At 45.3% G+C, this 23,723-nt stretch overlaps 1 protein-coding gene across 1 annotated transcript in view; it reads left to right on the top strand.

Annotated features, from left to right (window-relative positions):
• The first annotated feature begins 1,402 nt into the window (after nt 1–1,402).
• The window catches only part of Rft1 (RFT1 homolog), a 45,470-nt gene continuing 23,149 nt past the window's right edge, over nt 1,403–23,723 (top strand). The window contains exons 1-6 of the mRNA XM_028891277.2: nt 1,403–1,507; nt 6,381–6,466; nt 8,166–8,282; nt 9,321–9,510; nt 10,911–11,012; nt 15,849–15,986. Of these exons, the coding sequence (XP_028747110.1) occupies nt 1,445–1,507; nt 6,381–6,466; nt 8,166–8,282; nt 9,321–9,510; nt 10,911–11,012; nt 15,849–15,986 (696 nt within the window). The 5' untranslated portion in view covers nt 1,403–1,444. The remainder of the gene's footprint in view (nt 1,508–6,380; nt 6,467–8,165; nt 8,283–9,320; nt 9,511–10,910; nt 11,013–15,848; nt 15,987–23,723) is intronic.

Genomic DNA, 23,723 nt, shown 5'->3' with positions numbered 1-23,723 from the left:
TCTTTGACTCTGAACAGATGGATTTGAACAAGGCACTTTATACCTTCAAGGCTTACTTTTCTCCTCTCTGACAATTGGGCCCAAATTACATACATGAAAACACTGTGTCTAACTTTTGGTCCTCAGTTCTTCCTCTGCAAAATGGGGAGAAGTCCTGTCCAGCCTAACTGGGGGAAGGGTGCCGTGGATATATTTGTGTGAGAGTCAATGGCCAGACTAATTTATCTCTGCTGAGTGCTTTGTTCCCCTGACACCATTGTTTGTTTTTCTTTGCTTTGTTTTGAGACAGGGTCTTCTGTAGCCTGGGCTGGCTAAGGATAACCTTGAACTTCTGATCCTCCAGCTTTCACCCTATGTGTTGGAGTTCAGGTATAAACCACCAGGGTAGGAATAAGTGGTGCTGGGAATGAACCTCGAGTTTCATGAATGTTAAGTAATCGCTCTCAGCCTATGACACCATCTTCTAAGACTGGCCACAGAATTTGATTTATTTGCAAGAGCGACACATTCATAAAAAGAAACAACTTTCATCCAAAAAAGAGGGCAGGGGCTGTAATCTCTGTGGTAGAGCACCTGCCTGGCACGAATGAAGCCCTAGGTTCAATCCCCAGTACTAGGGAGTGGGGCAGGGAAGAACATTAAACAGGCTCTGCAGCTTAAGTGCTTGCCATATAAACTTGCCAATCCGAGTTTGACCCCAGAACCCATGCAAAGGTGGATATAACTGACTCCTGAGAGTTGTTCTCTGATACGCACCATCCTACACTATACACAAACAAATATTTAGGTAGAAAAACAAAACACAAACAAAGAAGATGCCAGCTTGGTGCGGTGGTCTATTGTAATCTCATCACCTGGGAGCTGGAGACAGGAGGATCAGGAATCCAAGATCATCCTAGATTCCGTACGTGAATTCCAGGTCAGCCCTGGATACACAGCAAGACCTTATTTCTAAAGAACAGCTGTAATCCCTGCACTTGGGAGTCAGAGGTAAGCGGATCACTGAGTTCGAGGCAAGCCCGGTCTACACATCGAGTTCCAGGCTAGCCAGAGCTACATAATGAGACGCTACCTCACCAAACCAACACACAAACCAAAAGACAACAGGTCTGGGGATGCACCCCGCAATCCCAGCGTTCCCGCTGCAAGTTCTAGGCCGACATGGACTACAGGGTCCGAAGTTTAACACACTCTCAAAACAAAAAGTAAAAAAAAAAAAAAAAAAAAAAAGAAAGAAAGAAAAAGAAAATGAAAGAAAACCAAAACCATACAAGAGCAAAACGCGACTAAGACAGCCTAGCAAGTTGCTTGGACACACAGCTTCTTGTACCCCGCCCCCGCCATCAAAGCCCCCAATCAGGAGCGAGCCTGCCCGTGACGTCATCTTTCCGCGTCGGAGCGGGCGCGAGCTGCGTTTCCGCCTCTGAACCGTGGCACTGAGGCCATGGGTAGCCAAGAGGTGCTGGGCCAGGCAGCCCGCTTGGCCTCCTCGGGTCTCCTGCTGCAGGTATTCTGCTTTGCCAGCTCCAGCGCGTGGTTCCGCCCCCAAGCCTCGAGGGGGAAGCTGTCCTGGGTTCCCCGCGCTACCGGGGGGGTTCCATAGGAAACCACGCGGCGGGGAGGGGCGGCGGGTCTAGGAGTTGGGAGACTGCGGTCGGAGTCTTGACTGAATGACTACAGCCATGCTGTTTCCTTTCTGAAGATTGCACTTCATGTAGCAGTAAGAGACAGGTCAATCAAATGGTAGAAGCAGAGGCTACTTAGTGCTCAAGAATCTGATACTTTAAGGGGTTCATTTCTTGTGTGTTCCATTCTTGGTTATCAAACACCTTTCATCAGTTCTGATTCTCATTGAATTTAGAGACCATATGGCATAGCTAAGTACAGGGATCTGGGTTCAGGCAGTACTTGCTGCGTGACCCAGAACAAATCACTTCAGCTCTGAAACCTTAGCTACTTGTTGACAGAATGAGGATAATAGTATCTAATTCAGAAAGCAATTTGCAAGTATTCTTTGCGATCATTTGAATAAGCTCACTTAGTACAGTACCTCTATCCTAGTGTGCACTTAATAAACTTAAAAAAAATTTTTTGTGTGTCCTTGGACAGGCTATTTGTGACTTTTTTTTTCTTCAGATGACACTTGCCAGTTCATCTAAATCAGCGGTCCTCAACTAATGGGGTCATGAACCCTTTGGCAAACCTCTATCTCCAAAAATATTTACATTACGATTCATAACAGTAGCAAGATTACAGTTACAGAAGTAGCAATGAAAATAATTTTATGGTTGGGGTCACTACAACACAAGGAACTGTATTAAAAGGTCGCTGTGTTTAGAAGGTTGAGAACCACAGATCCAAATAGTATCTAAAGATTCTTTCTGCCCTACTAGTCAATTCTTCTAAGTCAAATTCTTTGTTTTTCTCAATGCCTTATTCTCCAGCTTATCTACTCAACTGCACAGGAGTCCAGAATCTTCCCTCACCATTATCTTAGGCACAAAGAGGTTAGGAAAGAGAACCTGGCCAAGTTAGACAGGTTAGATGACTGTTTTTAAGATAAGAATTACTTGGGTTAGGTGCAGTGGCCTTTAATCTCAACACTCAGGAGGTAGGGGTGAGTGGTTCTCTGTGAGTTCAAGGCCAATTGACCTCCAGCTCAGCTAAGGCTATATGGTGAGACCCTGTCTCAAAAAGAAAGAAAGAAAGAAAGAGAGAGAGAGAGAGAGAGAGAGAGAGAGAAAGAAAGCAAGCTAAAGCAAAATTGCTCGGCTTTTTCTGAGCATCAGGTTGTTTTTTGTTTGTTTTTTGAGACAGGATCTCTCTATGCCTCCCTGGCTGTCCTGGAACTCACTGTCTAGACCAGGCTGGCCTTGAACTTGGAGATCTATTCTGCCTCTGCCTCCTGAGTGCTGGGTTTATAGGTGAGTACCACCACTTCTGGCTTTTTATTTTTTTATTTTTATTTTTTTTTTTGAGAAAAGGTATTGCTCTGTAGTCTAGGTTGGTCTTGAATTCTTGATACTCGTGCTTCTGTTTACACAGTGCTGGGGTGACAGGCATGCACCACCAACCCGCTGAGAACAGTAGTACAACCTCACAGCGTCCTTAGGAAGATTAGATGAAGTCCTGTTATGTCCTGGCACATTACAGGGTGCTTCTCAATGTTAGCTACTTCTCTTAGTGTAGTAAGTTTGTGCATGCAGTGTGGGGATGAAATACGGTAAGCTACATAAAGGATATAGAAAAACACTTTGCACACCTATGTGTTGAATATTGGCCACTCTGTTTAACTCCATTTGTCTAGTTCTTTGTTTTCTTTTTCTTTTTTTTCCCACTTTGTCAATGTGGTTTTATTGGGTTATGAGACAAACAAAAAATCCATTATTTCCACATCTTAAATGCTTAAATAATTTACGTCCTTCGAAGTAGTGCCCATTAAGAAACAGGTATGAAACACTTCCCAGAGACTTGATTACACTGAGGAGAAAATGATCACCATGTGATTCTGGCTGAAGGCAGGCAGGGGAAAAATCTGCCTGCATAGTGTCCTTGGGATCATTGCATCCTTTTTTTTCTCCTTTTTATTATTAATGAATTTTCTCTTTTTACATACCAACCCCCTCTCCTCCTGTTTTTTGTTTTCCCATTTCACAGTATACATGACTTCAGTTGTGTTACACATAGCGTTTCCTTTTCCACACAAAAAAGAAACAGGTTATAGAAGACACGCAGGAGTAGGAGTCCAGTGACTTAACTGTAAAATTAAACTGGGCCGTTTGTTTGCTGTGTGTTACTAGGCAGACCCTTTCATTCCGTGTTTTGCTTCGGGCACATTTGCCCGGTTGTTGTTTGGTGTTGGGAGTTAAACCTAGAGCCCCACATGTTCTAAGCAAGTTTTTATCACTGAGCTGTATTCTCAGCCCTGGTTGGCTTTTGTTGTTGTTTTGCTATTGAGACAGGGTTCACTATTTAGCCCTGGGTAGACTAGAATTCTCTAGGTAGACCAGGCTGGTCTCAGTCTCAAACTCAAAGAGGCTGGCCTAGTTCTTTCTGCCTTGTGAATGCTGAGATTAAAGGTTTGTGCCACCATGACTAGCCTGCTTGGTTGTCTTTAAGGGTCAAATAATTAACAAATGTAAAAGCTTTTATAAATGTGAAGTCCTTTATAAAAGTAAATGGAAGGTATGTTGCTAATAAGGGGCACTGGGTGGCCTTAAAACAAAGGGTAGCCCTAGGAACCTTTATTAGACCGAACCTTTATTCAGAACAATTAGAAGATACTGATTTTATCTTTACCATGACCTTAAGTGTCTTGGACAATAATAACTTTCTAAATATACAGGTTTTTTTATTGTTGTTGTTGTTTTTGTTTTCCAAGACAGGGTTTCTCTGTGTAGCTTTGGCACCTTTCCTGGAACTCACTCTGTAGCCAGGCTGACCTTGAACTCACAGAGATCCGCCTGGCAAATGTACAGTTTGTAATCAGCATATATATTGTACAAAATGATGGGCTTTATAATTGTATATGTGGATTTTTAGAATAGTCATAAAATACAATTCCTTGGTTGTTTTCGTTCAGTCTTATATGCTTCCTTAAGTTATAATGCTGATACTTATGGTAGCTTTGCAACTACATTTTATTATGTTATTTGTGAGTCTTAATTCTGAGCCAGTCACAATGTACATTTTTATTACCTTTAATTTACACATTAAAAATGCTTTCACTTCTGTAATCTTATTTTAGTCTTGTAATCAACCTTATGAGATATTTAGCCTCACTTGACAGAGAAAATTGAGACTTGTAAAAGTTAGAAGATGATGCATGCATTTAAGAGCTAAGTGACGGGTTGAGACTCAGCTGAGGACTTTAATAAGTCTATGATTTGGTTCCCTGCCACCAGCACTGAGTGTAGATTTTGGTATATATATATGAACCAACATGTTTCTAAGAGGCTACAGAGCTTCTGTCAGATAGAAAAGATCATCTGTGGCTCCATAAACATGGTGATAATCTTGGCACTGGTAATACTTTAGGAGTAGTGTTAATGGCCCAGAGATTTTCAGACCATAGTAATCCTCTAGTCTACATTGATTGGCTTTTCCAAAATGGCAGCCGTGTATATGAGTAACTATGAGCATGCTTAACAAACACTGAATTGATTTGTCATTTGTGGCTGGAATGAGGAGAGACCATGCATGGGTGAGACTTACATCCTATTCAACAGCTCCATTTGGGAGCTCCATTTAATTGTAGGTTCTTGTTTTCCTGTGTCTCATGGGAAGGACTCTGTTTAGGTGGCTTTCTTTTCTTTCTTTCTTTCTTTCTTTCTTTCTTTCTTTCTTTCTTTCTTTCTTTCTTTCTTTCTTTCTTTCTTTCTCTTTCTCTCTCTCCTTCCTTCCTTCCTTCCTTCTTTCTTTCTTTTTCTTTTTTCTTTTTGCGGCAGGGTTTCTCTGTGTAGCCTAGGCTGTCTGTCCTGGAACTCACTCTGTAGACCAGGTTGGCCTCAAACTCAGAGATCCACCTGCCTCTGCCTCCCAAGTGCTGGGATTAAAGGCGTGAGCCACCACTGCCCTGGCCTGCCCTGCCCTGCCCAGCTCTTAGGTGGTTTTCTTTAATGGACAGGTTTGAAAGTCTTAGAATGTGTCCCTGTTAAATGACAATAGCCTGTTTTCCCACTCCCATTTTACATTATCTTATTACTACAATTGTTATTGGAAAGTTGCATTAACTCCTCTCTGGAAAAGGAGTATTCAATAAACATAGTATTTCCTGTGTAACTAAGAAAATCAAATTTCAAAGAGATTAAATGTCCTTGGAATTCCCTAGATATTCCAGGCAGAGAAGAAAGAAATTAGATCCCAGATTTCTAGTGAGCCTATTCTACTACTCTGTAGGCTCTTGTTTCTGTGTATTGAGTTTCTAAATAGGATTTGGGAGTGGCCAATCTTCTGACATTGTCATCCAGAAGTGTGTTGGGCAACATCTCTAGCTATCTTGGGACTCCAGTGGCCCATTGGCTGTAGGCTGAGTATGTCTGGAGAAGGTGTTAGGAAGGGCCCTGGATAATGTGAGCCATGATTGCAGTTGTGTCTGTCTCCTTGACTTTGAGCTTGAAGATTCAGTTTGCCCAGATTTCTCTATCTCGTTAGTAAATAAGGGAGACTCCCAAATAGCTTCCTGGGTTCTTTGCCCACTGCTCAGGATAGTGAGAGCCTTTAAGGAATTCCAGTTCACGAAAACCAGGTGAGGTAAGTGAACATCTTGGAGAAGAGTCTCCACAGCAGAGCTGCTGTGTGTCATCACATCATGTTGGGAAGGACAGCAACCCGGTCCTCATTTCAGTAAATCCCAACATAACTCATGTATTTTCTTCCAGGTATTGTTTCGGTTGATCACCTTTGTCTTGAATGCATTTATTCTCCGCTTCCTGTCAAAGGAGATCGTGGGCATAGTGAATGTCAGGTAAGAGGAACGCACCCTGGCACTGTCCACAACTCTCACTACGAATCAGTGTTTCTTAGATTGTACCCGTGTGCCACCCTCAGATTTTAGAATCATATACCTTTCCCAGTAGCAGAGCCTTTTAGCAGTGGGCTGAAGAGAAGTCCAGGGTGGGGGATGAGAGGGCCCTGCTGTGTTTAATGGACTCGTGCAGCGTTTTCCATTAGCAGCCTCCACATGCACATTTCTCCCCCAGCTCTTCCGGTTTTTCTGCTCTCAGAACCCAGGAGGAGAGTGGGAGTAACTCATTGCAAACCCTGTCTCAGGTATAATCCAGTGTTCCTGTCCTGCTGACAGCACAGGAAGCAAGAATTCTGTAGTTGGTGAGGATGTGCTTCATAATTGCAGGGCTGGAACAGCCAGCCACCTTCGCTTCCTTCGCCTCAGTGATTTTGGAGTTGAGATCCGGTAGCTGGGATCAGAGCTTGAATCCTTGTGATTGATTCTGTGGAAAGTGACCTTGTTCTGTCTTAGACTCAGCGTGTGTCTTCTCTGCTCAACGACACCCACATGTACTTTGTCTTCCCAAATGACACAAAAAACGAATGAAATGATGTCTTAGAATAGCTCAGCTTCTCAGGTGTGTCTTCACATCCTGATAAACAAGACAGTATGTTCGAGACAGAATTTCATGCCTGGTATTTACCAACCAAACACTTCACGGCGTTTTTCAAAGAGCCTAATGGCAGTTCTCCAATTTGGGATTGGCAAAGCCGTCACCTGGAGCTTTGTGCTGGGTAGGGGTCACAGTCTCAGGAGACAGTGGTGAAGCAGAGAGAGATGCCGTTTAAAAAGCAGAAAGGAGGTAGCAGAGTTTTCTCCCCCAAACTGCCAGGTTTGCCAAGGCCTCCTTGACAATCTTTGCCTGCTCTTCCTCACGGTTCAAGGTGCAGCTTTGGCTCCTCACATGCAATGTTGCATGGGCTACTGGGGAGCAGGATGCACCTTAACAGCCTCATCAGGCCACTGGCTGTAGAGGCAGGTAAACCAAGCTGCTTTTCTCTGGGTGCCAGGTACTCAGGCAAGTCCCACTGAACGGGGGTTGCAGCACCCTGTAACGGCTGCCTACTCTGCTGTTTGTCCTGAAGCTCTGGCTAGCACCTCCGTGTGATGGAACCTCTGCTTCGTGTCATCAGGAGGTCCCCTTGCTATGTGTGATGATAAGCTGGTTCCTTCCTCCTTATGGCCAGGACCACACCTCTGCCCACAGCCATAAGGCTGCAGACTCTCAGGTCACTGCCACACTTTCCATCTCAGATGTAGCTGTAGACACAATCAAGTGTGCCTTGTTTGGGTCCTCACTCTGCCCTGTGGATTGGACTTGGGGAGGGGTCTCGTAAGAGGCATTGGAGCCCTGCATCCCATCTGTGGTTTGGGGTTTCTTCTGTCTCTTCTGTGGTGCTTTACACATGCTAGTCAAGTGCTGCATGGCTGAGCCATATCCTTAGTCTCCTTTCTACTTTTATTTTGAGATAAGGTCTCACTGAGTTGTTCAGGCTGGCCTGCCTCAGCCTCCCATGTAGTTGGAATCACAGGCTAGCCATTGGTTTATGACCAGTATCTTTTCTTGTTCCTGTTGTTGGAAAAATCTTAAAGGTTCTTTCAATAACAAGTGAAAGACAAGCCTGGCGGTCTTACCAGTTCTTCATTTGCTTTGTAGACTAACCCTGCTTTACTCAACAACCGTCTTCCTGGCCAGGGAGGCCTTCCGGAGAGCCTGTCTGAGTGGGGGTGCCCAGCGGGACTGGAGTCAGACCCTCAACCTCCTGTGGCTAACGTGAGTTGTACTTTAGCAAATGACAGGTTCTAAGAACACACATGCCAACCAAGAGTGTTATAGTGAAATGACAGAACCTGTCCGAAGCTAACTGTCTCTAGACTGCGTTTGGGGTCCTAATTCTAGCAGCAGGAAGGGAGAGTGTCTGTCTGAGTTGGAGATGTTTCTTACTTGGTCTCCTCTCTGGTAGGGGGTGGGGGTTCAGGGCAGGGCTTGGGGGTTCCTGGCTTCCTGCTCCACTCTTTATTCCTAATCTCTTTGCCCTATAGTTTCTTTTGAGCTTTTAGCAACTACTTTTTTTTTTTTTTTCAGCATTTTAAAAGGTCTGGTAAGGCTTTCCTTATACCTTCCTTCAAGTCTTCAGAATGTTCTTGTAGACCAAGTATGTCAGCTGAAAATTAGAATGATTTTCTTCAGTAGATCCCTGTTGAGAGGCTGGTGGTGGAGGTGTTTCCCAATGCCACCCTTGCATAACTCTGTTGCCTCACAGAAATGCCTGTCAGAAGGCTCGGCAAGTGTTCATTTCGTTAGCAAGATGACTGCCAGCTGTGGCGTTATATTTAAGTGCCCTGTGATACACACATGAAATGAGTTCCATGCTGGGGACTCTTGATTATTTGGGGTACTAAAGCCATTTGTATAATGTCTGTCAGCCATTCTAAGCACAGGCAACAAACAGGTTGTTTCTGGAAAATTTCCTTACCAACTTAGTCTAAGCCAGTGGATATAGTGCAGGCTTTGGAGTTAGATCAGGATTGGGTCCCGCTTCTGTTCTTGGCCTAATTACCAGTCCCTTTCAGCCTCGGTTTCCTCCTGAATGGGGATAATGACTGAGGATCATTGTGAGGTGCAGTCAGATAAAGCGTTCAGTTAGAGAGCCAGGCATGTGGTGACGCCTGCATTCCCGACTAACAGCTTCCTATTGTGGAAATTGTTTTTATTGTGACTGTTGTTTCCATTCAATATTACTATTTTAATGCATTTTTATACTTAAGACAAAAGTTTGTGTATTAAAAAACATCTTTTCTATTCTTCTAGGGTCCCCCTGGGTGTATTTTGGTCCTTACTCTTGGGCTGGGTCTGGTTGCAGTTGCTTGAAGTGCCTGATCCAAATGTAGTCCCCTACTATGGAGCAGGAGTGGTGTTCTTTGGCCTCTCAGCAGTGGTGGAACTTGTGGGAGAGCCTTTCTGGGTCTTGGCACAAGCACATATGTTTGTCAAGCTCAAGGTCAGTGAACCTCTTGTGAATGGGAAAGGTGAGCAGTGAGGGAAAGTGTGGGGTTTTGTTGTTATTAGTGACTGTTTTCGGACAGAGTCTCACTCTGTAGCCCTGGCTGGCCTGGAACTCACAGAGATCCACCTGCCTGTGCCTTCCAAGTGCTGGGATTAAAGGCGTGTGCCAGTATGCCTGGAGCTGCAGTTTGTTTATCTGTCTGTTTATTTACTTTTATGTGTATGGGTATTTTGTGTACATGTGTGTCTGTGCACTAGCTGGGTGCCTGGTGCTTCTGGAGGCCAGAAGAGAGGGTTAGTTCCCCTGGAACTGGAGTTACTGACAGTTGTGAGCCGCTGTGTGGGTGCTGGGAACTGAACCCGGGTCCTCTGGAAGAGAGGCTAGTGCATTTAACTGCTGAGCCGTCTCTCCAGCCTTCAGATGTGTGATATTTTAGAAAAGCTTTTTATAGGAGAGAATGACTTTTCTAGATTGTAGAGAACTAATTAGAAAAGGGTAACATGAAACATTTGTTATCTTAAGTTTGTCAGATAGGCTATGCTAAAGTTTGTTCCTGCCAACTGAGTCATGATGGTGAACACATACAATCCCAGTACTCCAGAGACTGAGGCAGGAAGGTGGTATATTCAAGGCTAGTCTGGGCTACATAACAAGATTTTATCTCAAAAACAGGTGGGTGCTAGGGAGGTGATGGTTCAGTCAGTGAAATGCTTGCTGTACAAGAATGAAGACCTGACTTACTGTCCCTTAACCTGTATTATAAGCCATGCCTGTAATCCCAGCCCTGGAGAGGCAGAGACAGGAGGATCTTAGGTCCTGCTGGCCAGCCACCTACCCAAGCACTGAGCCTCAGGGCCAGTGAGAGATTCTGTCTCAAAACATAAGGTGGAGGGCCATAGAGGGAGACACCTGACCTTGGTCACTGGTCCCATGTGCCAACACAATGTACCTGCTGTATACACATACACATATATGGATGCATTGAACACAGACATACAGCCCTGGGGATCGGGGGTTACCTCTTTATATTATAAGTGAAAAACAGGTTTTGTAATAAGGAAGATAATAGAATTAAAATTTAGGAGCTCTATAAAATATTTCAGATTTTTTTAGTGATCTTGTTTAGTTGTATGCTAATATTGGCGTTTCTTTTCCTCTTTTAAAATACATTATTTAATTAATGCATAGTAGCGTATATATGTATTATATCTTGAGGCATAACATACTGAAGATGAATGAACTACCCACCCATCCCAAGAAATAAAGCATTACTATTGATGCTTATGTCTGAACATGCCCCATGCCCTCCCCCAGGGTAAGCACCGTGCTGAGTTCTGTTTGCCAGCCTTTCCTGTCTACTCTTTGATAATACTGCGCCTTGACCTCGTGTGCAGGTGCTTGCTGAGAGCACGTCAGTTATCCTCCGGAGCCTTCTGACAGCTTTTCTGGTGCTGTGCCTGCCTCACTGGGGTCTATACATTTTTTCTCTGGCTCAGGTGAGAATCATGCTTTACTCGGTACATAATCTGCATGTCTGTTTTCCCTTCTTGTTCCCACTAGCATGTGTTTTATGCTCCCAGTATTCATACTTGCGGGGACAGTTGGAAACGCCAGAATTTTGGCTGGCTACCACCTCTCCAGCTGCTGTATCCATCCTGTTTCACACAGTGGCACCACTAGTGTCCTTAGGGACCTGGGGAGGGTCATACACTTTCCAGTTGTCCACATCAAAAACTGCTTTTAGACCTTCTGTGGGCAGGCCCATATCAAACTGATCTTTGATTGTTTAATAGTCTATGGAGGAGTGGGGGCTGGGTGGGGGTGGGAAACAAGGGGTGGGGTGGGAATCAAATTGTGTGTGTGTTATTTTCCTTGAATTTCAGTCAGCGGTTTGCAGAATAGGAGGAAACTCTGCCAGGTGTTTTAAACTTAGATTGAAATCTCCCACAATTCAGAGAGAGTGACTCAAGTCCAAGCAAGTACATTTTCCGTTTCAGACATTTTAGCTCCACATTACATTTTAGGTGTAGTCCCTAGTTCTAGCTCTAATACAGATACTGCTAGAGTGAAAATACTGTTTTCAAAAATGAAGCCTAAAGCTGGGCATGGTGGTGCACACCTTTAATCCCAGCACTCAAGAGACAGAGGCAGGCGAATTTCTGTGAGTTCAGTGCCTACATAGAGTTCAAGACTACGTAGAGAAACCTTGTCTCAAAAACCTAAGTAAATAAATAAAATGAAAGTAAAGAAAAATGAAGCCTAAGATCAGATATTCACCATACATCAACAAGACATATAAAGTGGTTTGTAGGTTTTTTATTTTGTTTTGTTTTGTTTTATTTATTTATTTATTTATTTATTTATTTATTTTGAGACAGAGTTTTGCTGCGTAACCTTGAACTCACAATTTTCCTGCTTTTCAGTTTGTCAGTTTTCCTGTGTTTTGATTTGTTTGTTTGTTTGTAGTTTTTGTTTTGGAGACAGGGTTTCACACTGGTCCAGCCTGGCCTTGAACTTAGAGCGGTACTCCTACATGAGCCTCGAAACTCCTGGGATTAGAGACATGAACTTCTGTGCCTGGATTTCTGGTTTATGCTTTTATTAGTCTTTGAGAAGGCAGGGGAAGATGCTGCTTAGTAATGATTTATTTGACGTTCTTTCCTATGTCCTCTGAAAACTACAGATTTTTTTTTTTTTATTTTACAATACTATTCAGTTCTACATATCAGCCACGGGTTCCCCTATTCTCCCCCCTCCCACCCCCTCCCCTTACCCCCAACCTACCCCCCATTCCCATCTCCTCCAGGGCAAATCCTCCCCCGAGGACTGCGATCAACCTGGTAGACTCAGTCCAGGGAGGTCCAGTCCCTTCCTCCCAGACTGAGCCAAGTGTCCCTGCATAAGCTCCAGGTTTCAAACAGCCAACTCATGCAATGAGCACAGGACTTGGTCCCACTACCTAGTTGCCTCCCAAACTGATCAAGCCAACCAACTGTCTCACCTATTCAGAGGGCCTGATCCAGCTGGGGGCCCCTCAGCCTTTGGTTCATAGTTTATGTGTTTCCATTCCTTTGGCTATTTTTTTTTTCAATAATTGAGTAAAACTGAAATTTATTATAAGCCACAGTCGTCCTAGGGACCTCCATGCTATATATATAGCCTCTATGGTTCTATGGGTTGTGGTCTGTTTGTTCTTTATTTTATATCTAGAATCCACTTATGAGTGAGTACATACCATGACTGTCTTTCTGGGTTTGGGTTACCTCACTCAGGATGATTTTTTCTAGTTCCATCCATTTGCCTGCAAATTTCATGCTTTCATTGTTTTTCTCTGCTGAGTAGTACTCCATTGTGTATATGTACCACATTTTTTCCATCCATTCTTCCGCTGATGGGCATCTAGGTTGTTTCCAGGTTCTGGCTATTACAAATAGTGCTGCTATGAACATAGCTGAGCATGTATCTTTATGGTATGAATCAGCATTCCTTGGGTATATGCCCAAGAGTGGGATGGCTGGGTCTTGAGGTAGTTCGATTCCTAGTTTTCTGAGAAACCGCCATACTGATTTCCACAGTGGTTGTACAAGTTTACATTCCCATCAACGGTGGAGGAGTGTTCCCTTTGCTCTACATCCTCTCCAACATTGGCTGTCATTGGAAAGCTACAGATATTTTTATGGGATACAAAGTAATTATATTTAAAATTAATTAAGAATGAAAATTGCCTACAAAACCAATTTGAAAATAGATACATAGTTTAGACAAATTATCTGTAGTTATTTTTTTCCTATCTTTCGGGACCTAGAACTTTTCATCAGTATCCTTGTTTCTATGCGTTCTCTCTAGCAGGATGAAGGGCCTCAGAAATGCTCAATGTGATTGGCTCTTACTATGGGAAAGGCACTTGGCACTGTGTGTTTCTGATGTCACAGCTCCTACCTATGGTGAGGTCATAGTTCAGCAAAGGAAACTGAAAGTACTTGTTTCCATACCGTGAGTCCTGTAGTTGCTGCACAGGACAGTCACTGACAGACGTGTCTGGTCCAGTGACACCACTCATAGCAACACATGAGCCCTGCCCAGGGCACTGAGAGTTCCCTTGGCAAATCTGCCTCCAAGGTCTTCCTTAAACTGCCGGTAAAACTCACCTCAGAATAAATAAGAATACTTACTTAACAACAAAGACAAGCCACTCAGCTCAAAATGGGGCAAGAAATTTGAACAGACATTTTCCTAAAGAATATATAAAAATAAATGGGCAACAAAGCACATGAAAAAATGTTTAGGATCAATAATTATTAGGGAAATGCAAATCAAAACCATAGTGAGGGCCTGTCCTGACCTTCAAACCCAGCACTGAGGAGGCAGAAACAGGTGGATCTCTGGGGCTTCAAGGCCGACCTGGTCTACAGAGTGAGTTCCATGACAATCAGGGCTACATAGAGAAAATCTGACTGAAAACAAACAAGTAAATAATAAAAGCCACAGTGTGGTATCACTTCATAATTACTAGGGTGGGTATTTTGTTAGGTATAGAATAACAAATGTAGGCAAGGTTGTGGAGAAATTGAAACTAGTGTATTTCTGGTCTATACATAAAATAATGCAGTTTCCATGAAAAGCAGTATGATAGTGCCTCTAAAAATTAAACAGATCTATCATATGACCCAGCATTTCCACTCTTAAGTATGTGCACCAAAAAGAATGTTCATAACAGTGTTCACAGTGACCAAAAGGTAGACACATCCCAAATACCCATCAGCTAATGAATTGGATAAACGAACTTTGCTGTGTCCATACAATGGAATATTATTCAGTTCTAAGAACTGCCTTGCATGATGGCCTACATGTAATCACAGCACTGTGGAGGCAGAGGCAGGAGGACCCTTGCAAGTTTGAGATCAGCCTGGTCTACAGAGTCCCAAGACAGCTAGAGGTCAGTGGTAAGATAAACAACTGCCGGGTTGTGATGGCGCACGCCTTTAACCCCAGCACTTGGGAGACAGAGGTAGGTGGATCTCTGTGAGTTCGAGGCCAGCCTGGTCTACAGAGTGAGTTCTAGGACAGCCAGGACTACACAGAAAAACCCATCTCAAAAAACAAAACAAGGCAAAAAAGAACAAATAACTGCTGATACCTTCTACAATGTATATAAACCTTGAAAACACACTAAGTAAAAGAAGTGGTCAGGGCAGTTATATGATCCCATTGATACATAATGTCCAGGATAGGCAGGTCCACAGACATGGCAGCTGAGTGGTTGTTATGTGATGGGGGAATGAGCAGTCATTGCTTCAGAGGTCCATAGTTTGTGTTGAGGTGATGGAATATTGAGGAATTAGATAGTGGTGATTTTATGACAATGTAAGTGTGCTACAAGCCACTGAATCCTGTAGTTAAAATGGTGACTTTGATCTTGTGACTTTCTCCTGATGGAAACAGTAGGGAGGATCCTGTGGCTGTGGGACCCTGTCTTCAGAAACCATGGAGAGGTGGAGGAGCGCACTTATAACCAAGGACGTGGGTATTGGCTGCTGTGGCTCACAGCTACACCGCTTGTCTTTCCTGAAGGCTGTGGATCGCTGCAGGCTTCATCCTTGTTTATGGTTGAGAGTCGAGCGCCTAGGAGACCGAGCCCCCCAAACCATGCTTCCTCTTTTTCCCTACCACATGCCTTTTGACAGGAGGTGCCTTGATGCAGGCAGGTAGAAAGAGGGTCTTGGTGGCCCCACTTGTTGAGCTGGGGGTGTTGCCATTCCCAGAAGGGAAAGAGGGAAGAAGGGGGCCTCTGACAGGGCCCTTTGGATACTCATTTCCAGCCTTCAAACAAAAGCTAGATGGCCCACTTCTGACCAGAATTGATTCTTTTGTTCCAGATGGGTGGAGGGTGAGGTGGACCTTCTTACGACCCCACCTTTTCCTCCTGCAGCTTGAAGCAGCTGTCACCCTGCCAATGTCCTAGGTGTGGAGGAGACAGCCAATAGCCCAATTCTGCTTTGTAATCATAAATGGCACAGGTTCCACGGTTTATGGGAAACCCAGTCCTAATGATGGCAGATTCCTGGCTGTCAACACAGCGAGGACACCTGGAGCCACAGTTTGCCGGGTGGCCATCTGCCATGGTGATTCCGTTCTCCAAGAGTGCAGTGTTTGGAGCCTGTGCACCAAGGTGCTGCCATGGAGCTAGGCTTGAGTTGAGTGCTGTGCTGCTCTTTGGAAAGTGCAGTTAATTAAGACAGTTCTGTTTACCTCGGAGAGAATATTTATAGTCCTGTTGTAATTATGCTTGTATCAAAACAATTTAATTTCAATCCTTTATTTTCTTGTTTCAGCTTTTCTATACCACAGTTCTGGTGCTCTGCTATGTGATTTATTTAATAAAATTACTGCGTTCCCCAGAATCAACCAAGCAACAGACTCTTCCTGTCTCCAAAATAACACAACTATTACCCAGTATTACAAGAAGCAGAGTGAGTAATGCATTTTTATCTCTTATTGTTTTATTCACAGATGATGGTTATCCTTGAGATAAAGGAACTGCAACTGGCTATTGTTATAGTAGGAAAGATCATTTTACAGGTTGTGTTTACTAAGTCCTTGCCATATTCCAGGTCAGGATTTCCAGACCTCACACTGGTGACTTTGGGGCAGGACATTCTTTGCTATGGGGACTGTTGTATGCACTGCAGAATGTGACATCCCTGGCCTCTTGATGCCACCCACACTACTCCCCTCCCCCAGCCCCCATGCCATGAAGCACTTAGCGGGGAATTCCCAGAGCCTAAACTACTCCAAGGAGAGAAACCTCTGCTAGGCCCTGTAAATGCTGCACGTACCTCAGGCAGTGCTTGCAGCTGCTCTGCAAGGCTGACATTGTCACTCTTTGGATTGCAGCGTTGAGGAGTTGACACTGAGCACATTAAGTACCTGCCCAAGGTGAGGGCAGAGCAAAATCAGGGGCCTGCGGGGTCAGGTTCTTGTGCTCGACTTTTCTGTGCTTTTCCTCTAGTCCTTGTGTGATGACCTCTGGCAGAGGCAGTCCAGAATTCCGAGAATGCCCGGATAACCCCCAGCGGTTATTTTATTGTTGTTGTTGTTTCTTTTTGGGCCTTTTAGAGACAAAGTTTTGCTTTTTATCCCATACTAGCCTCAAGCTTGCAATCCTCCTGCCTCAGCCCTCTGAGTGCTCGTGTGAAAGATATGAAAGATGCCACGTCTGGCTCGTGGTCACTTTGTTTTGTTTTTTGTTTGTTTTAAATCTCGCTGTGAGGCCAGCGTTTCACATGACTGCTTTCCCATCAGACCAAATGAGAAAACTGGATGCTGGCATGTGGGAACGGAGCATAACCTTGCTCCGCTCAACTCTTTCACTCTCGGGCTGTTTGCCGAGTCGTTCCTAGCTCTGGTGGGTCAGTGCTGCTGGCTGGCCTGGAGCCAAAGCATCTGGTGGGACCGTCCATCACCCAGCCTTCCCTCAGACACTCCAAGCTGAGCACAGGCCTTTTTCTCAGCACCTGTTTGCTAGCTTGCTTGTTCGTTTTTAGTAGAAAGGTATCCACTGGACTTCTCTTTTGTGATTATTTGAAAAGGTAGCCAAACGTGGGAATAGAGTCTTAGGAGTCCTGTTATTCAAGTTTTTAAGAAGGACCAGATGGTGTGTGTCAGAGCCAGGTGCTCGCAGTTGTTCACAAGGAGCGCTCTGTACTCATCAGCTGCTCCTAGCAAACCTTAATCAGGGACAGTTTGGGCTGCCATTGTCTCATCTGTGGTATAGATGGTTAGGACTGCAGGTTAGAAGAGTCCCTCCTCCGCCAAGATCTCCCAGTACCCACTGTTACCTGACCAGCTTTTCATATTGGACCAGCCCCTGTTCTCCAGCATGTTTTGGAACAGAGCAATTGAATTGTTAGTAGCTTCTTTCCATGCCAAGTAAGGGTAATAATGATCCATCCCTTTTAAGGTCTTGAGAGCCTAGTGAGATAGCACCTGTACAGGCTTAACGCTGGCCTGGCACAAGTGGGCGTCACCGTCTTCACACTGCTGCTCCCAGAGCAGAGGTGGCGTGTGGAGCAAGGCTAACGCCGACGGCAATGGCATGAGAGCGTCACTGTTTAACTGGCTGTCCACGCTGAAAGTATCTGCGCCTGTAGTGTTGGGACAGGTGCCCCAATTCTGAAATGGCCATCCCATGTTTGGTGTGATTCAGGACACAGACACCCAGGAAGGGATGTTTCTAGGCCTCAGAGTTTCCTGGAGGTTTGGAGAGCAACAGGGACAGAGCCGAAGCCTGTACTCTGGTCTGGTTTGAGAGGAGTCTTGTTCTTTTGCCTGGGCTAGTGCTGAACTCTTGGGCTCAATCTTCTTGTCTCATCTTCCCAAAGAACTGGGACTGTGGACTGCCGCCACCCCTGGCTGGAGTCTTCATTTTTAAAGTGAGACTCTTGGCTCATCTGAGGACTTTAGGAGCTCCAGGAAGTTATTTGAAGTTGGAAAAGAGCCATTTAAGATGAGCATGATAGCACATGACAGCTACGCAAGAAGCTGAGGTGGAAGAATCAAGAGTTCAAGGACTGACTGAGCTATATAGTGAGTTCGAGACTGCCTAGGCAGTTTAGTGAGACCCTGTCTCAAAATTTAAAAAAAAGGAAAGAGTCTGAGGATATAGCCTAGTATTTATAAGGCCCTGGTTCAATTCCAAGTAGTGCCAGGATGGATGAAGGGAGAGATGGAGAGAGCTTCAGGGAGGGGAGGAAGGAGCAGTCTACAGTAACTGCTCTCGGCCAGCACTGACATGGGTTTTTGTGTTACATCTTCAGAAGGTCCCGGGAGATAAGTGCTGTCGTCTCCATTTCCAGTGAGAGGAGTTAAGTGGCTGGAACCCCAAACCATATAGTTGTCTGAATCCACCTCCTTGTAATTGCCCTGTGGGCCAGCTTTGATCTATGTGGTTAGCTAGTCTTCCAAAAGAACTGGCCTATTGCTCTTGGTAGTTTTTTATTTATTTAAAGGTTGGGAAGTTCCAGGTAGAAAAATTACTCAGGCTTATTATTTTTAAAGGGGTAAAGAGAAGACTCGTAGGCCAGATGTAGTGGTGTACTCTTTTAATCCCAACATTTGAGAGACAGGTGGATCTCTGTAAGTTCAAGGCCAGCCTGGTCTGCATCGTGAGCCCCTGCCTCAAAAACAGTAGCACCAATGACAAGGAGAGAATAGTTTGTATTCATCCCCCACGAGCAGCATGCCTGTGTGTCTCCTTGGGCAGCTCTCTGCACCCTGCTCCCATGTCCATCTGTCCTCACAGTCAGTGCACGATCAGTTTCCTTCCTAGTCTGCAGAATTCCAGTTTCTTTATAGGTATTTAGATTTGTTTGTTTGTTTTCCAAGACAGAGTTTCTCTGTGTAGCCCTGGCTGTCCTAGAACTCACTCTGTAGACCAGGCTGGACTTGAACTCAGAGGTGTGCCTATCTCTGCCTCCTGAGCTAGGGTTAAAGGCGTGTGTCACCACCACCTGGCTTCATTTAGATTTGTGATAAATTAATGGCACCTCAAATGATCACCGCTTTGTATATTCTTTGGCACATCTGAGTAACCAGAAAAGACTGCTAATGTTTAAGTAAAGCTGCGGAGTTCCCCACAGCAAGCATGTCTTCAGTGTGAGTGCATGCTGAGTGCGCTGTGGTGGAGAGATCTGATACATACTCAGCCAACCACACTGCAAGACCGTGTGCATTTAGTGTCAGAACAGCAGCTCTGGATGCACTGTTCTGGGACATTCCTATCTGGGAGCATTCAGGAAGGCTTCCTGGAGAAGCTGACTTTGAGCTAGAGCTTAGCAGGGGTGGGCGGAAGGGAACTGTGTCTGTGTGGTGATATTCAGAACCACAGAAGAAGAAAGGGTGTGCTTAAGCCTGCGCTGTGCCCCTCGCTAGGTCAGGATTGAGAAGACGGGGATAATTGGGGTCCTTGAGTGGACCAGAGAGGGAGAATGAAGTAGAGGGTGGCTAGAGATGATGAAGGAGGTGAGCATGGCGTGCAGGGCTAGCACCAGGAGAGTAACCCCAGGAGAGGAGAGTTGGAGTTTCATTTGGGAACAGTGGAGCTTAACGAAGGTTGTTTGTTTTAGAGTGGAGAAGGACTTGTTAGTTTTAACTTTTTTAAAGTTAAATTTGTTCTTCACCGGTTTTGTACACATACTTTACTGACCAGGCTCACCCTTTCCCAGATCCTTACTACACCTGTCTACATGCCATTTCCTACAGACTCTTTCTCATTCATGACTGAAATGACCATCTTCTCAATCCCGACCCAGCGAGGGGCACAGCACAGGCTTAAGCACACCCTTTCTTCTTCTGTGGTTCTGAATATCACCACACAGACACAGTTCCCTTCCGCCCACCCCTGCTAAGCTCTAGCTCAAAGTTAGCTTCCTCCAGGAAGCCTTCCTGAATGCTCCCAGATAGGAATGTTCCAGAACAGTGCATCCAGAGCTGCTGTTCTGACACTAAATGCACACGGTCTTGCAGTGTGGTTAGCTGAGTATGTATCAGATCTCTCCACCACAGTGCACTCAGCATGCACTCACACTGAAGACATGCTTGCTGTGGGGAACTCCGCAGCTTTTCATTTTATTTTGTGACCCCCTGAGTTTAGCCACTGTGTGGCCATTGGTTTGGAGTTACCAGTTGGAACTAGGTGGTCTCAGCATTGCGTATACAAGTGGAGACAATGGTTGTCTTTCTCCCAGAATTTTGTTTTGAAACAGGGTCTACTGTAACCCAGCCTAGCTTCTGACTATGTAGCTGAGGATGCCCTTGAATGTAGTAGAATATTTTAAGGTGTGTTCCTTTTGTTTATGTTGCATTGGTTTAACTCTGTGAAGCGGTGTTACTGTGTCTGTCTAAAACACCCGACGGTCTAATAAAGAACTGAATAATGGCCATTAGCAAGGCAGGAGAAAGGATATAGAGAAGGAGAAATCTAGGAGGAGAGGGCCAGCCAGCCAGTTTGCACAGCAGCCACGGAGAAAGAGTAAGACTACAGAAGTCAGAGAACGGGAAAAGCCCAGAGGCAAAAGGTAGACGGGAGAATTTAAGTTAAGGAAAGCTGGGTGGAAACTAAGCGAAGCTAAGGCCGGGCATTCATAAGTAATAAGCCTCCATGTGTGATTTATTTGGGAGCTAGGTGGCGGGCCCCCTAAAAGATCCAAAAAACAAAACACTTGAACTTGTGGTTTCTTGTCCTGACTTCTTGAGTGCTGGGTTACCACACCCATCTGAAAGGTTTTTTAATGGTGTCATTTAATAGTATCCTGCTTTTCCCTCATTCAGCCCCCTACCAGCTCCACAAAACAGGATTTCTCTCTCTTTTTGAGACAAGGTCTCACTATATATCCAACCTTAAGCTCTTAGTTCCTTTGTGTGTTGTTAGTATTTTACTCTTTTGTTCTTTTGGGGGCTGCCACCCAGCTCCCAAATAAATCACACACGGAGGCTTATTCTTTTTTTTTTTTTTTTTTTAGATTTATTTATTTATTATGTATACAGCTACAGTGTTCTGTCTGCGTGTATGCCTGCAGGCCAGAAGAGGGCACTAGATCTCATTACAGATGGTTGTGAGCCACCATGTGGTTGCTGGGAATTGAACTCAGGACCTCTGGAAGAGCAGCCAGTGCCCTTAACCTCTGAGCCATCTCTCCATCCCCAATGGAGGCTTATTCTTAATTATGAGTGCCCAGCCTTAGCTTGGCTGGTTTTTTTGTTTTGGTTTTTTTGTTTGTTTTTTGTTTGTTTTGTTTTTTGAGACAGGGTTTCTCTGTGTAGCTCTGGTGCCTTTCCTGGCTTTCGCTCTGTAGCCCAGGCTGGCCTCGAACTCATAGAGAGCTGCCTGACTCTTGCCTCCCGAATGCTGGGATGAAAGGCGTGCGCCACCACCGCCCAGCCTGCTTGACTGGTTTTTTTGCCAGCTTTCCTTAACTTAAATTCTCCCGTCTACCTTTTGCCTCGGGGCTTTTCCTGTTCTCTGACTTCTGTAGTCTTATTCTGTGGCTTGCTGGATGGCTGATCCCCGGAGTCATCCTCCTTCTCTGGCTCCCTCTTTCTTTTTCCTCCTCCCACATTTCTCCTTCTATTTATCCTCTCTGCCGCCAGCCCCGCCTGTCCATTCTCCTGCCTCACTATTGGCCATTCAGCTTTTCATTAGACCATCAGGTGTTTTAGACAGGCACAGTAACACAGCTTCACAGAGTTAAACCAATGCAACATAAACAAAAGTAACACACCTTAAAATAATATCCCCAACACTTGTGCCTCAGAGTTTGAGTGTTGTTGCTGCAGACATGTGCCAGCAGGCCTTGCTAATCTCGGTGGAAGATAGAGCTTACCTCATTTTACAGGTGACAGCCCCGAGGCTTAGCAAAGCTGACCATCTTGTCCACGGCCTTTGGGCTAAGTCAAAAAGCAGTTTAAACTGCGGGCTCTGAGCTTGGCACCAGAGCCTGACCCTACAGTGTGAAGGGCGGGCTAGAGCAAACGTGGAGGTCAAAGGTCTCGGTGAGAGGCTGAGACCGGGGTTCAGGTAAGCCGTGGAGGGGTAGTCATGAGGTGGCTGAAGATGGGAGGTGGGCCAGTCTGGGGCAGTCGGGGACCTGTGAGGACTGGGATAGGAGGAGAAAGGGGAAGGGAGAGAGTGCTGTATGGTGGAGACATGGCTGTGGCCTCGGGCTTCCCAGGGACTTAGCAGTGTGGGAGGGCGACAGCTCATCATCCTGAGTCAGAAATTCGGGAAGGAAAGCATGACTCAGCAGGATGAGCCTGATTCTAAGCCTTTCGTGCAGCTCCTGCCCACCTTTCCCTTTCCAGGCCTCCGTGTGTCCATTAATACAGCAGAGCGGTAGGATGTCTCCTTAGGAGATGTCAGAGAAATTCATGTCTGGCTTAGACCAGAGCTCAACAGTACCAAACAGCTTTATTAAACGGTGTCACCCACCCACCATCCCAAGTGACATAGCCATTCTAAATAAAAGGATGTAAGTCCCTAGAATTTGCTTCCTCTTTTCTTGCACTTAGAGGCCTGAGAACCCAAGCCTCAGAGTGAACTTCCTGCCACCGTGTCCTTAATGAACACTTTGGCTGTAGTGAACAGCGTGGCCATTCCTTCCGAACCAGCTGTAGGCCAGCTACACTGAAGGCATTAGGATTCACTCTCCCAAGGACTTTCTCCTTTGAAAGCTGAGTCGTTTGGCCAAATGCTTTCACTGTTGACTGGCAAGTAGGCGTCAACGAGAGCATCACAGCAACGAGAGCATCATCACAGGGTCTGACACAGTGGCGCCCGCCTCCAGGCCTAGCATCTGAGAGGACGAGGAGGGCGATGGTTACAAGGTTTTGAGGTAGCCAGCCTAGGCTACCCAGGTGAGTCTGTCTGCAGAGGGGGTGGCAAGACCCAAGAGCCCGTGGGCAAGCCTCAGCTTTCCATTGCCCTTGAAAATGGCAATGGTGCCACAGCACAGACCCCTCAGAGGAACACGGTGTGCCAAGGCAGCGGCAGTGTGACCGTGGAGATGCTATGTCCTCCCTTCCCCAGAGTCGATCATGGGCAGAATCTGTTTGAGGATGAGTGGTCCACAGTGCCCTCTCGTGGTGTTAAGTTGTCTGGTACCTTTTGTTTTCAAGAAAGGAAATGGTTGCTCAGTGTTAAACACCGTGTGGCCCAATTTCCTTCTGCCTGGAGAAAGCATGCCTGTGAGGGAGTTTCTAAATCAGGTTAATTGGGGAGAAGGCCCACCCCCAGTGTGTGCAGAACCATCCCATGAGTTGGGATCCTGGACTAAACTGAAAGGAGAAAGAAGCTGAGCATTGGGATTCATTGTTTTTTGCTTCCTGACTGTGGACACAGTGGGACCAGCTGCCTCAACTCCTGCCTCTGCCTTCCTCTCCATGATGGACTGTCCCCTGGAACTGTCAGCCAGAGTACACCTTCCTTCCTTCCTTCCTTCAATCACTCTTGCCAGGCACTTATCAGGGCAGTGAGATCAGTAACTAATCCACAGGGTGAAGTTAAGGTTATCTTGCTACATAACTAGATCCTATTTTGAAAAGCAAAACAAAATGATTGTTTCTTTTTCCTGTTTTATGTGGCTGCAGAAAAACTAAGCTTTATAGTTCTACTGGGAAGCGTTGTTCTAGATTTAACATCTGAGATTCCAGGA

Source organism: Peromyscus leucopus, chromosome 9, assembly GCF_004664715.2.
Source record: "Peromyscus leucopus breed LL Stock chromosome 9, UCI_PerLeu_2.1, whole genome shotgun sequence".
Lineage (NCBI taxonomy): Eukaryota > Metazoa > Chordata > Mammalia > Rodentia > Cricetidae > Peromyscus > Peromyscus leucopus.
Note: the sequence above shows the minus strand (reverse complement) of the source record. Positions and strands in the feature narration are given on the sequence as shown.